Genomic DNA, 13,866 nt, shown 5'->3' with positions numbered 1-13,866 from the left:
AAAATGCAGCCAAGAGGTTTGAAAGGCCTGTCAGGGTAACTGAGTGGAGCATGAATCATTTTGCTGGGCATTGCTCTAAATGATGCTTCTTCCTTCCTCTTCATTCTCGAAGGTCAGATAAACAGTACCAGGAACTGCATCTGAAGCCGTTCCCTGCATGATAAAAGACAGGAATCTTTCTGCAGAGGCTTGGATAACTGTAATCGTTTACTGAAACCAGAAAACACACCTTGGAGCTAACCATGTATATGCATCTGCTTCTTATCAAGTGTCTTCCTCCCCACTTTTAACTATTTTTTGTGTTTGAATCCATGTAAATTTTTACCATGAGGAGGTAGGAAATAATGTTTACATAATCTAAGGGAAACACCGTTAAAAAAAGACTGTGAAAACTTCAACAATACTTTCCACTTACTAATTAGTGCCAAGCATTGCGTCATGCACTACACAGCCTACTCCAATGAGCAAAAACTATCTGCTGATCTATGCGTAGCATTTCTGCAATGCATGTCTTTCAGGACGATGAAATAAAAGCAGTCTTCTGCCCTTCAAAGCAGTCACTCCATTAGAGCCTGCTGAACTATACAACAGCAATGGCGGCGTACTCAGAAAGAACAAGACCAAGACTTGATGCAAAAGGGCATCTGAACCTGTAAAATGGATTAACTTTCAAGAACTGCATCTATTCTGCAGGCAACATGCCTGTGGCATACACACATATTTCATCTCAGAGACTAATGTACAAAAAGCATTGGGCTGTAACATCCCCCAAATACAAATATTCAGAAATCCTGGTAAGTTAAACTACCATGAACAGCAAGCTGCACATTTAAACAAGAGTGCAGATTTCTAATCATGTGAGGTGGAAAGCGGCAAACGTGACCTGAAGGAAGGAAAAAAATTCAACTCTGAGCACAGTTTTCAGACACTTGAAACGTATGAGAGGTCTCATAGTTAAAGGTAGAGCTCTTTCCAGTCTCACAGAGTAAAGCAGCAGTAGGTGTAATGGCTCGAAGGTGCTGCTAGACAAACTGGCCTCAAAATACGAAATCTTTTTCTAGCAGTGGTGTTGAACACAGGAATGTTTTCCTGGAGAATCCATGAACTGCCACTTGAAAATACAAGAAGGTACGAGGTCTTTCATTTAGCCTGTCAGACCCACAACAGCTGATTACAGAGCTCCCTTATGGCCTGACTTTCCACGAACCTGTGAATGTTACAGCTCAGCTTCATCCTGTGAGGCCAAGCATTTTGGCTCCAAAGCAGCAACACACTTACGTGCATGCTGCAATGAAAGCTTGCTTCCTTTACTTGAGCAGGGCTAGAAAGATCAATCTCCTGCAGGACAGGCCCAATGATCTTTAGCAAACATTTGATCAATGTTTGACCACTTTGGGGTTTCTTTGCTGCAGCAGCAATCAGAAGCCTAAGATAGCAGGGGCTTGGAAACCTAAAACTTCAAAAGCAGCAGGATACTTTAAAGCCTTGCTTATCTTGCATCTAATTTGATGAGGTAAAAGAGGTTGAAATGAGTTTTTTATTATGGTTTCACTATGCAATAATGTAACTCAGATAAGGAGAGACAAACCGAGGCAAGTTATTCTAAGAAGATGAGCAAATGAAAAACAATGCCTTTATCCAAAGATAAACTTAATGTAATTACCCACTTGAAAAAAAGGGATTAAATCAATACCTCATGGCTACAAATACAAGCATGCTGGAATAGTCTACAATGAGTAGTAGACTGGAAAGAATGTGAGGCATTAGGTAGGCTCAAACATATACATACACACACAAGCACATATAGACGTATGTTCTGTAAACATGTAGAAATAACAATAATAATAAAGAATAAAAATTAACTGTAATATAGAGAAAGGATCCTGCAAAAGCCTTCAGTTGTAAAAAAAAAGGGTGGGAGATGGCATTTTTATGAATTAGAGGCCAAGTCAGGAACAAACAATCCAAAGCCCATCTGGTCTAACTGGAAATTATTTAATTAAGTTATTATATTAAATTATTTAACTAAAAAATTTTACCTTTCCTCCTTAAACTCAGCATGACATCCTTTGAAGCCATCATCTACTTTCAAGTTGTAACACTGAGTTCATTTCTGATGGTCCAAATCTCTTGTCAAGAATTTCTTCCATGTATCCGTAACATTTTCCTATCGTCTATCACTAGCACCTTACATGATTCAAAAGAGTATTCTGATCCTTCTAAATACTACTTTTTTGCTGTTGATGTGGTTTGTGTCCCCCCCTGCCCCCCCACTTTTTGTATGTTTTTGTGTGTGTTGCTGTTTATTTTGTTTTGGTTTTCCCTAAAACCAGTTATCACTGAGCTGATAGCTGCTGGATTACTGTGAGTTTGCCTTATTTACAGCAAGAAACGTTTTGCCCTTAATAAAATGCAATCAGATGTGTCAGTATTTTCAAGGAAGGACAAAATTATGGCCTAGGAAATTCTGAGCTAAGCACATTTCTAAGATTTTATAGCTGATTTAAGATGATAGAAGTGAAAATTGATCTGTCTGAATTTATTTATTTTTTAATGGAAAGAAATAAAATGTGCTTTAAGTCACCTTTTAATACTTAGAACAGCGTACATGTGAAGCAACTCTGTTTTACTGATTGAAGTGAAAGAAGCAGAAGTGGGGCAGAAAAACATCCAGCCTTTAACATCAAGTCAGAGAAAGGCTTGAGTGGGACATGAACACATCTAGATTTTTGTCCATTTTCTTTCCAGTGTTAGAAAAGATCTGGCTAGAAGATATTTCCAATAAACATTCAGAACACTTCTCTCCTGTATATAAAGAAACGTATGAAAACACTGACTAATTTACAAACCTGTCAGTTTTGGTCTCTTGAGGCGGTGAAAGAGTTGTCCCATAACGAGAAGTGGGTGTTGCAGGGGCACTCACACCAGAGTAAGGTCGTGGAGAAGAGTAAGAGCTGCTGCCATAGCTATTGTATCTGAAAAAATGGGAAGGAAGGTAGGAGAAAGGGAGAGACAGAAAGAATCCATCAGCAAGCAGATATGTAACAGTAAATCCTCTTGTTAGGGGATGGCAGTGATTCCATACCCCAGAATTTCTTACACCTCCACCTTCTGAAAATATTGCTTTAATCCCAGCTTCAGAATATGCAACCTATCATCTCACTTTAGTATCTACTATGTCACAGACACACCTAATTCACATAGTGAGCTATTGGTATGGAAAATAATGAGAGATTATAATGGTCGTCTCAATTGACAACTCAGAACAGGAATAATTAAATCACTACTCTGTTACTCAAAATTATTAGCTGCTTTGCTAATCCCCCAGAAAAGGGATCAAACCAGTCCAAGTCAGCAGCATTCACAGGTAGTGAAATTAAGGAAAACAGCCGTATTCCCTAGACATGATCTGAACATGGACACCCATTGTTTGACAATGTTTGCATTATAAAGGGAAAGCATCCACATTCTTTTCAATTAAAGCAGTCAATATTTTCTTTCCCCTCCCCTCCCCCAGTATTTCGTATCTTATGTGCCATTTCTTACAATATCTGTAAATAATTACCACCATGGTTAAAAAGGCATACTTCTGGAAGCCATTCCCTCCATTAAAAAAAAAACACCCTAGTCTTCTTGACTTTAAGCTTGCTTATCAAAGAGAAATTGTTTCCACAGCTCCTGGAATGACCACCTCTCTGGAGTCCCTTGTATCAGTGTTTTCACCCTGGCTACCGTACTGAATAGAAAAGGCAGTCATGTTGCTTTGCTGTGACTTTTAACCATTGTACTTAAATAGCAAGTCAAGAGAGATTCCTGATTTGGGAAAATGTTAACTTTTCTATTCACACGATATTCAGATGATACTGTTTTACACATGGACAGCATATGATGCTCTGTAGGTGAGTACTCTGCAAGGCCAACTTACCCAAACATCAAAATTCACTTCAGGAAAAGGAGCAACATAATTTTTCTGATTATAACTCACAAGACATAATATACCTTCCTTCACTGTATCTTTTCTCAGCTGCTTCTTTTCTCATACACATCAGCACTCAGTAACTTCAGCCAGCAAATTTCTTTGAAAAGGCTGGTTAGTTTCCTTCAGCTCCATTTAGCACACTCATCTAGCCATGCAAAAATTCATTCAAAGTTTCAAGCTTCATTCCTTAGGGTACAACAGCATTGCTGCCTGCCAAGGCCCGTGTTAAAATCAAAGCAGATTTCAGTTAGGGGGTTTTATAATGGAAGCAATCAGCCTTTAGAGAACACGTTGCCTTCAGCAACAATTCCTGGTTCAGGTTTTAGAAAACACCTTACCACCACCATCTGTTTTTGAGACACCATGTTGGCTGCCCAGGAACAGAAGAACAATTTTGGAAAAAAACCAAACACTAATATGCACATTTCTGAGCTCCAAAAGGAATTTTGCAGGAAATAATTGCCCTCCTGGCATTCCTGCCCTCCAAGCCCCACTGTCTAGTGGCCCTGTGGAAGGCTGCGTAGATGGACAGCATGGGGTTCCTCTAGTAGCACAGACCTGGCACAGGTCTTCTGTATTCTGGCTATGCCAGTACTGAGTGAGCGATGAGAAAACTCTGCTGTCCTGACAACAACTCTGAGCTCATCTGGTATGTTCCTGACACTAACAGAAACCTCGATTTCCATTTCAATCAACTGAAAGGAAACCTTATCAACCATTACATTTGCCTTTCTTCTCCTCTTCCCCATGAAAAAGCTGAAACAGCCTTTTCAGAAGAAAAAGAGTCCTTTTTCAGACTGATTTCAATTAGTCCAAAGATAACTTTCATTCAAATGGAGAGAACATAACTTCTATGGACTCAGACTACAAGTATTAACAAAATCAAACTCAGAGGGACTAGCCTGGACATTCCATCACTAAATATCAAGTTTAGAGGGAGAGAAATGCTGGAAGAGTAGCAAGGCAAAATAAGCACACCAGGTAAGTCAGTATCCTGTACACAATGTTTATCTTTCTAACCTTCCTCTGGTAAGGGTTATCGCTTCCACTTTCCCTTCTTGTCTCACAAACCGATGCAGATGCAATGGCCTTGTCCCAGGACACTTCACTCTGAGGAAACCCCAGGCATTTGCCTCTTTTGTGAACACATTACTGCCTAAATTGTGCAAGCTTTGCTCTCCTGTTTCTCCAGATAACCCCAGCACAATCCTCCCCCACACCATGCCCTAGATCCTGTGTGGTAACTGGAAGCACAAGGATGGGCAGAGTTAAAAAAACATCACTGCAGAAATACTAAATATTGCAGGAACAGGAGCTATTGCAGGAACACGAGACATTTAGAAATCTACTCTAAAAAATATAAAGAGCAAAGAGAGCAATAAATGACTGTGGAGGCCTAAGGGAAAATTGCACTAATGTAGGAAAATGTAAATTTAGAGGAAACCCAGCATTCAAGCTGCAGGTAAGGCAAGATGTGTGAACTAAGCTCCTTGCCAACATCTACTTGGATTTACAGGCTTTCCAGCAAAAAGAAAAAAAGGCACAAAACACACACCTATTAGAAGAGAAAGATCAAAAATTAAAAGGATCAGAGGAATCAAAATGTTTGTTCACATGCAGAAATTCAGAAGGACTGCTGGAGAGAGGAAGAAATAAATACACTCATAATATACGTGTACCTTTTCAGCACGTAATTCAAAAAGCTCTGACCATTGGGAAAGACAGCTAAAAATCATCAACCTCTTTTTAAGGTTATTCTTTAGCATCATAGAACTGAGCATATGTTGTGGAGTGAAAACTGTCTATTCTGAGTGCTATATTCTCTTTATAGGGTTTAATCTACTTCTTTTATTACAAGCATGAGTTGAAATTGCACATGACAGGGATATGCACTCTAATCTAACAACAAATTCGGGATCTGGCAGTTCAGTCTTTGAAGCCAGGATTTCACCCCTGAATTCCAACTGCTGATCTGATCTCTTTTGGTTTTATAGCAGAAAAGCCCCATTAATTTTCATGAAATAATGCCTGCAAATTACATTGTTGTAAATGAGAGCAAAATGGCGGTCGTTTCTGTGATCTTCCAAATCACAGGTTATTTATCTACTGCTGTATAAAGGAAGCCAGAATACATATTAACTGTAGACCTTTAAGAGGAGTAAAATGAAATGAAGGCAACAAAGGCAAGGGGAGAATATCGATCATGTTAAAATACAGGCTTACAGGACTAAAACTAATACAGTATGTTCTGGAAATAATACAACACAGAGTGCATTATTACCACTATAAAACTCTTGAAAGGTGTTATTCATTTATCTAAAAATTAATGTCAGCTGTATAAAATCTACCTGTTTTCCCTCATCACTTCTGCTTCCTTTTCCTTCACAGATGCTGGAGTCTCTTCAAAGTCATACGAGAAGAGGTGAAAAGGAGTATGTGGTACATAAGGTAATTTCTCCACCGTTGGAGATGCCTTTGGAGTAATGGATGCTGATGAATTTTGGGAAGAACTTAGCAATGCTGCTGCAGGTGAAGGTGGTGATGAAAGGACAGAATTATGATGAGAGACAGATGAGTCAGGCACAGAAGAGGAGCTGCTAGGAGAGCTCTTTGCTCTAGAGCAGGAGGGAGGCCTCTCAGCTGGAGAAATGGCACTGGACATGGCTGAAGAATCAGAACACCGTGAGAGGTTTTCATTCACAGCCTCCCACGCACCTGGGACCCCACTGCAGGAGGAAAACATTGTGAGAAAGGGAAGGGAGGGAGACAAAAATGGGGAAAAGAGAGATCAATAGATAGTACCACTTGGAGGAAAAACCCTAAAGTCAAGGAGAGTCAGAGAAACAAAAGCTTCCAAAATTTAGACAACCACCTCTTTTTAAGTAAAGAAAACTCACATCTTTGTATGCCAGTGGGATTCTTCTTGGAGATGGAAATACTGAGGAATGGAAGCAATTCAGCTTAAAGAGAAAGAAGGGATTTAACCCACAGGCTTCAGAACTAATTTTCAGGGACCTTTTCACAACCATTTTCTGAATGCTTTTCAAGTATTTCAAGTTAGGTTGTAAGCATTGCCAGAGCAGTTCAAAGCCGTTTCAACATGCTGGAGAACATGGTCCACAGAGTATAGATGCTTCAAGATACAATCTGCATGTCTGCCTCTTGAAGGCCAGATATCTGATTATCATCCTCCCTGGGAGCTGATATTTTTACTAAAAACGCTCATCCACCAAAGATGAAAATAAAAAAATACTCAATCAGCATTGTTCTGGCAAAATTAAGGTTTAGGATTATTTCAAAAGCAATGCCTTACCAGATCATTTGTCTAGGTATGAACGCACTAATTTCTCTGAGTGTCAGCATCGTTAGTGACTTGAAGAGCAGCATCAAGTGCAACAGAAAACACATCTGCTTTGCTCTAGTGAAGGCAGGTACTGGTGAGTGACAGAAGCAGCAAGGCACGTGAAAAGCCATGGGATCTGAACTCTGAGATATCTATTTTCACTAGCATCTCCAGCATAAATGCTGTGAATGGGCTCTGGGCTGGATCACTCGCAGGTGGCTGATTTCATTCTCACCTCTGCAATCCATCTACAGGCATGCAAAGCATGGCCCTTATCTGAGGACTGTGGGTTTGGCACAGCGTATGCAACAAAAACATAATACATGTTATACACGAGGATATTATGAATTTATTCATCAGGTATATACCCGGTAATCATTCTCAGAACAGAAACACCATGGGCAATCTGGAAACCTTCCTATATTGCACCAGCTGTGGTGTACAGGAGTCACTGAAGCCAGGTTAGTCCTACCAATCCTGACAGCATCTAACACAAACAACCAGGGTGCGGATCATTTCTGTTATTCTATAGTGATAATGAAAGGAGTATTTAGAAAAGCAATGGGAATATCACCCACTTATCTCGAAGTGACTATTGTTTTAAAAGATCAATAAGCTAAAAGCACATCACACCCTTTATACAACTCTTCCTTGTTGTTTTTTTTTTTTAAACAGTATTTTAGTATGTTCATGTGATCTAATAATAAGGTCTGCCTTAGCTTTGACTGTTAAGAATCGGTTTTGAGGAAATTATCACTTAATTTCAAAATTTCAGGCAGCCATTGGCAAGATTTGCAGACTGGAAGACACTAATAACAACAGTACAGTATTTTCTTTGGAATTTGCACATTAAACAGTTTCCTTTCTCCCCTCCATGCTGTACAGCGTCTGCATGAATGCGGTTTATTTAAAAGAAAAAAATCCAGTTTCATTTGCCGAGTTGCAAAGCCAAACAATTTAACCTAAATCAAGCGGCTGTCTGGAAGAAAGAAAATATGTTCTTCCAATTTATTAGGATAAAGTTGCCAGATGCCAAATCCATATATACCTCAGAAATAAGTGGAAAATTTTACATTAGAATACTTTTTTGAGAGGTGGTTTGTTTATATCCTTATATACACAAATAGGCAGGTATGGATAAAATGATATATATGTATTCATCAGCTTTCCCTAAAAGTAATTTTTTCCTATTAAAACATGAGCAAAATTGATAAAAATCATAGGCAGCATTCAAAAAAATGTCACTTTTCTTCATAGTGACAGCTATTGTTAATAAGGTGGTATCAAGAATCTAGGGACACAAACCTAAGAAACCAAATAACTACCTCAGCAAAGAGGTTCCAGTTTCACCATTGCCTTAACTGAAAAGATAAACTTAATTCATGCTTAGAAGTCCTGCTTTCAACTAAATCTTTTACGATTTGTAAGCATTACTCATTTTGTACAAAGGAAGTGACTGGAGATGATTCTTACTGCATGGAACCTATATAATTAAACATTTTTCCATGAACAAACACACCAACAAAGCTTGAAATTGCAAAAGTATATCCTTGTGGGGTGGGCCTTAACAGGTGACATAGGAACGTGAGTGAAAGGCAGATGCTGCTGCACACGGTGCTGGTGAGTTCATGCCAGAGCCCAAGGAAGGAAAAGGTGGAGGGACAATGCTGAACCCCGGTACCTGGCTTTGACCTGCCTAGAGGCCTCTTCCTCCCCCTCATCCTCAGTATTAGGTTCTGTGACTGGCTGTTCTTCTTCCTCCTCTTCCTCCTCTTCCTCCTCTCTGAGGTCAGACCAAGTAAAGAAGCATGCAGTGGGATGGAAAGAGAGAAGGTGGAAGAGAAAACAACATGAGTCCCCAGAAAAGGAAATGCAATGGAGTTAGAAATGGAAGGAAAGCATGGCAGGGAGGGGGCAGTTATGGCCACCCTATGTTAGACAAAAAGCTACCTAAAACCTCCTGCTAATTATTTGTTGGTGTGAGGGTAGCTACCAATACAAAATTTTTATCCTTTCCCCTATTTACATTTTTTGTTATGAGTTTTTAAGACCCCAAGGATGCTATTGTTTTTTTCTTGAGCTTGACTTTCCAATTGCTGCTGCTCTACCTGCAGAGACATTAATGGAAATATTCATGACAGTACCACCTTGTTAGCCATTAAGCTATGCCTGTTTGGCTTAAAGGACAGTACATGTGCTGGCATGGGAGAGCTGGCACTGACCATCACACTTTCTAAATAAACACAAATAAAACATTCCTGTTAAGCAACCGATAGCTCAAATGGAAAACAAAACAGGGTGAACCATTAAGTTAGAAGCAACAGAGACACAAAATCAGTTCAGGACTATTTGCAAATAGCAATATTTAAACTATTGATGCCAGTAAATGAATTATTTCAGTAAAGAATAGTTAGTATGGTCAAAACAGGCTTTGGTTCAGCACTAATTCTGGCAGAGAGGAATTTCAAGACATGCATAAAGCCTCCATAACCTACAAACCACACACGTAAAAAAGAAAACTGTATTAAAACAAAAAAGGCTACACTGTCTGCCTCTTCTCATTTATGTTTTTTTCCTCCTCAAATAAACAGACTCATGGAAGATTTAGAGAATATTCTCCTTTGGACTTATTTTGCATTTGCAGCTGATCCAGTTCTCCACTTGATACAACAATGTATGCCACTAAGTTATGATCCAGGCAAAAAATGCTACGTACAAACATTATTAAAGTTTGTAAGACACCCATATTCCTTGCATTTTCCTGAAAGCTGGTTTTCTTTTCCCTAATTCTGAAGGGATTCTCTGTGCATTTTTCTTCCCATTTAGAATTAGTTTCTGTGTCATAAGAATAATGAATAGTGATCAATGAGATCATGAACTCATGATGTAAAGGGTCAACCAAAAAATTTGTTGCATTTGTATGGAGTTAGTTATGAACTAATCAGGAAAATGGCAGCACCTGGAACTTTTCCAACACTCTGGCGAACATCTACAAGGGTTTTCATCCACAATTCTTTCAACCATTCCTAAGGCATCACAGTGGCACATCTGTCTCAGCATCTCTCCATCTCCCTGTCCTCTCCACAAATATATACCTCCTTTACAGAGACACTTCCCAACTTCCACACATATTTTTTATATATATATATATATATATAGGAAAAATGGAGCTGACCAGGGAATATTCACATCATCCCTTCTCCTTACAAGTGAGCAGCTCAAGACTTTGTTATTCTTTCATGTAAAGGGCAAACATCTGCATCTGCCAGTCTTACAGCAATTACACTGAGTGAATAACTCACGAAGCTCTGTGAGATCATGGTTCTCTGATAAAACCACAATGCATCTTATAATGCTGACAGCACGCCTATTACTTACAGGAACAAGAATGGCCCTGTTATTACTGTGTTTTAAGCTCCAACCAGGTTTCCAAATTGATGATGTCAAATTCCTCACTGACCTCAACTGTCTCAAAATGCTTAAAATTGTGAAATACTCATCTGATATGGTGGATCTCATAAATTTGGAAGGGTTCTTTGAGATTTTATTTGTTCACACAAGTGCATGGTAGTAAGGTCAGGAGTTTATACAATACTGGTTGAATTGGGAGCCACCAAGTTATAACTGCGCTGAACAGAAAGAGAAGCTGAAAAAAAAACAAACTTCCAGAACCAAAAGGGTTAGGCTCACATTTAAGGACCACTTCATAACACAGTATCATCAGGTCCCTAAACTAACAGTTGCCAGGTTAGCAACCCATCCTGGCTATTTTCCTTGAGGTTTTGCCATCCTATTTTTACATCTTGTGTTTATAACCCTGAACCCACAGTCTCAAGTCTTGATATCAAGTCTTTCATATACCAGCAGTGAAAGCTGTTCCCTTCCCCATCTTTCAGAGTTTTCATAATCACTGTTTATCAGATTAGGATCTTTAATTGGTGCCTGAAGGCCTGAATCTACTTTTTCTATAGTCTATTTCCCTAGAGCCAGCTGAAGCTTGGAACTAAATGGGGAGTTACTATTCTAATTTTAGGCATCTATTTTTTAAAATGCTGAGCTTCTGTGTAGAAAGAGTACAGCTGTCAAGTGAACTACATATCAAATGCTACAGGGGTGCAGTAATCAGTTACAATACAGCCTTCTAGGGTTTCTTATTGCTGTGCAAAGTATTGCTCTAATCCATCACTGGGAAAGAGATTCCCATACAATTACCTTAATTATCAATATGAGCACACTCTAAATTAAATCTACATAAAATGGCCTTCATAAAATTGGGAAATATTACCAGTGTCTCACAAAAAAAATTACTGTACCTTACCCTGGAAGAGCTAGTTGTCTGCAAAAAGTCTTGAAAAACAAGCAGGTTTTAGAAGTACAACAAAAACATCCATATAAGCCCAGGTTAAGAGTTTAAAAACAAACCAGGAAATGTAACTGTGATATATCAACTTCCAGAGCTATCAATGACATATTTTCCATAAGCACTAGCATTCCCTTAAAGCATATGCATACGCTTGCGCTAGCGTATGTATAAAGGACCTTACCTTTTTACACACACATTTCTTTCTGGTAAGCTGTGCAATACATTCATGTGCTGATATTTTAATCTTTAAGTCAGTTACTGGACTGAAACTCGTTATCACCTGAAGACCAGTTTGGGACCTGTAATGTTTTGGTTTCAGTCTATAGGTAGAGACACTCTCTGCCTATGAGAAACAGAACTTGGACCAGGAGGTGATTTGACCTACGTAGAGCTGAATGGAATGTTTACCCCTTGTCCTCCTTCATGATGGGTCGTGAACTATTAATAATGTCACATGAAGGAAATACTTTTGTCTGCTGTGATGTTTATCTGCAATTTTATCTCAGGAAGCAAAAAGTGAAGAGCCTGCTTCTCAGATGTTATGACTTGCTGGCCTCTAAAGGAGCAGATCAAGACTAACAGCCCCTTAATTTGTATATTTTTTTGAGAATATTATATTTCAAAAGAACTATACATGTGCAGAAACCCTGTGTGGCAGACTTGTTTCAACAGTTTATAATCAGACATTGACACGACCAGAATAGGCACTGTTTCCAAGCTGAATATTTTGTTGGAAATTAATCTCTTACTGGTTTTTGCACATATATCTGAACTGTGGATAATAACAAATAAAACTGAATTAACCGAGTGGGCCCTACGAACTGAGCATATGCAAATCACGCAACCCTCTACTGCTAGGAGCTCATGGGAGTACACCAAGCATTAGAGTGACGCAGCTGTTAGAGTGACTGGCTTGGTGGACTGGCACTTCCAAGGCTGCTGACAGTAGACAGCAGTGCCTGCTTGGCAAGAGCCAGCTGCTGAGATTTGAGACGGAAAAGATAATTAAATTTAATTTATTTACTCCTGACCCCAAAAAAGGACCTCTCTAATCACCTGATAGCTTTTCTTCCGAAAGGCTGGAAATTAACTGGTACTTTTGTACCCTTAGGAACAGTGAAGTGGCTCTGTGCATCCATTGCCTTACCTTAACTGGTGGATTAATTTCAGAGATTCCAGCAAAATTATTTTTCTGTCAGGCCAAGGACTCTTTCCTCAAATCATCTTGAATTCTAGATCAGAAACTTAATAGAAGCTTTGATTTAAAAGCTCTCTTCCTCTGCTAATATTAATTCTAGCAGGACAGCAGGCAATTGGTTGGAAAAGGCAGGAGTGGGCTCCACATGTGCTGACTCCAGAGGTGACTGGTGCTGCGCACAGAGGCAGCACACTCCCCAGCATAGGGGAACCAATTTGATCAAGGGAAACTTCCACAGTGGAAATAAGTGTGTGCTTGGAAGAGATGCTCAATGCTTGGAAAGTCCTCTTTCAGCAGCTAAACTCACAGTTTCAGACACCTGGCCTCTCCCCAGAAAGTGGATCAGATGCAGATCAGAGGAGAGGGGGGAGCTTACAAGCAGGAATCAAGTGTACTACTCTTAAATTGAAGAGACACAAGCACAGATTGACAAAAGGAAATGATAATCAAGGGACTTATCCACAGGTTTAGCTGAAGGCAGGGGCAAAATCCATAAACCATATAATGATGGCATTAAGCACGCTGAAGACAGTGACTCACTCTCACAAGTACCCAGAACACCAAGAAATGGTCTCCATTTTACCAGTCCCTAGAGTTGAACAATGTTGTGCAGTCTCTGTCCTCTCCAGGCTCTCCCTAACCTCTACCCTTTGCAAAGTTTTGATGAAGACAGCTTGAAAAAACTCTGGCTTGCTTTCTTCTATTTTGTAGCCCAGAAACACAAATTTCTCACTTCCGCCCCCTCCTCTCACCCCATCCCCAAAAAATCCCCAAAATCCAAACCAAACAAACCCACAATAAAAATCCCCAAAGATACAGTGAATAGAAAAATCAAAGGCTGTGCTGAAGCAACCAAACCCCCGAAAGCCAGAAAACAAGCCTGAGCGGAGAAACCCGTTCTGCTCTGGTTGGTATCAAAGGAAATTAAGATATGCTTTAAATCATTTTAATTCAGGAAGAATTTGACCACTAATGTTTGAATA

At 39.5% G+C, this 13,866-nt stretch overlaps 1 protein-coding gene across 14 annotated transcripts in view; it reads right to left on the bottom strand.

The window, feature by feature from the left end:
- FHOD3 (formin homology 2 domain containing 3) overlaps nt 1-13,866 on the bottom strand; it is a 373,808-nt gene that overhangs the window by 85,185 nt on the left and 274,757 nt on the right. For 7 of the 14 annotated variants that reach the window (XM_062610938.1, XM_062610941.1, XM_062610937.1 and 4 more), the window contains 3 exons: nt 9,004-9,105; nt 6,328-6,705; nt 2,850-2,975 (listed from right to left, as the gene is read on the bottom strand). The exons of 1 other annotated variant lie outside the window; for it this stretch is intronic. In XM_062610938.1, coding sequence (XP_062466922.1) covers nt 2,850-2,975; nt 6,328-6,705; nt 9,004-9,105 — 606 coding nt within the window. The remainder of the gene's footprint in view (nt 1-2,849; nt 2,976-6,327; nt 6,706-9,003; nt 9,106-13,866) is intronic. 6 more of the 14 variants (XM_062610946.1, XM_062610947.1, XM_062610948.1 and 3 more) reach the window with 3 other exon arrangements.

This window comes from Pezoporus occidentalis, unplaced genomic scaffold (genome assembly GCF_034315485.1).
Source record: "Pezoporus occidentalis ecotype Australia unplaced genomic scaffold, CSIRO_AGI_Poc_V1 ctg15, whole genome shotgun sequence".
NCBI classification, from domain to species: Eukaryota; Metazoa; Chordata; class Aves; order Psittaciformes; family Psittacidae; genus Pezoporus; species Pezoporus occidentalis.
This window is presented reverse-complemented; position numbering and strand designations above follow the sequence as displayed.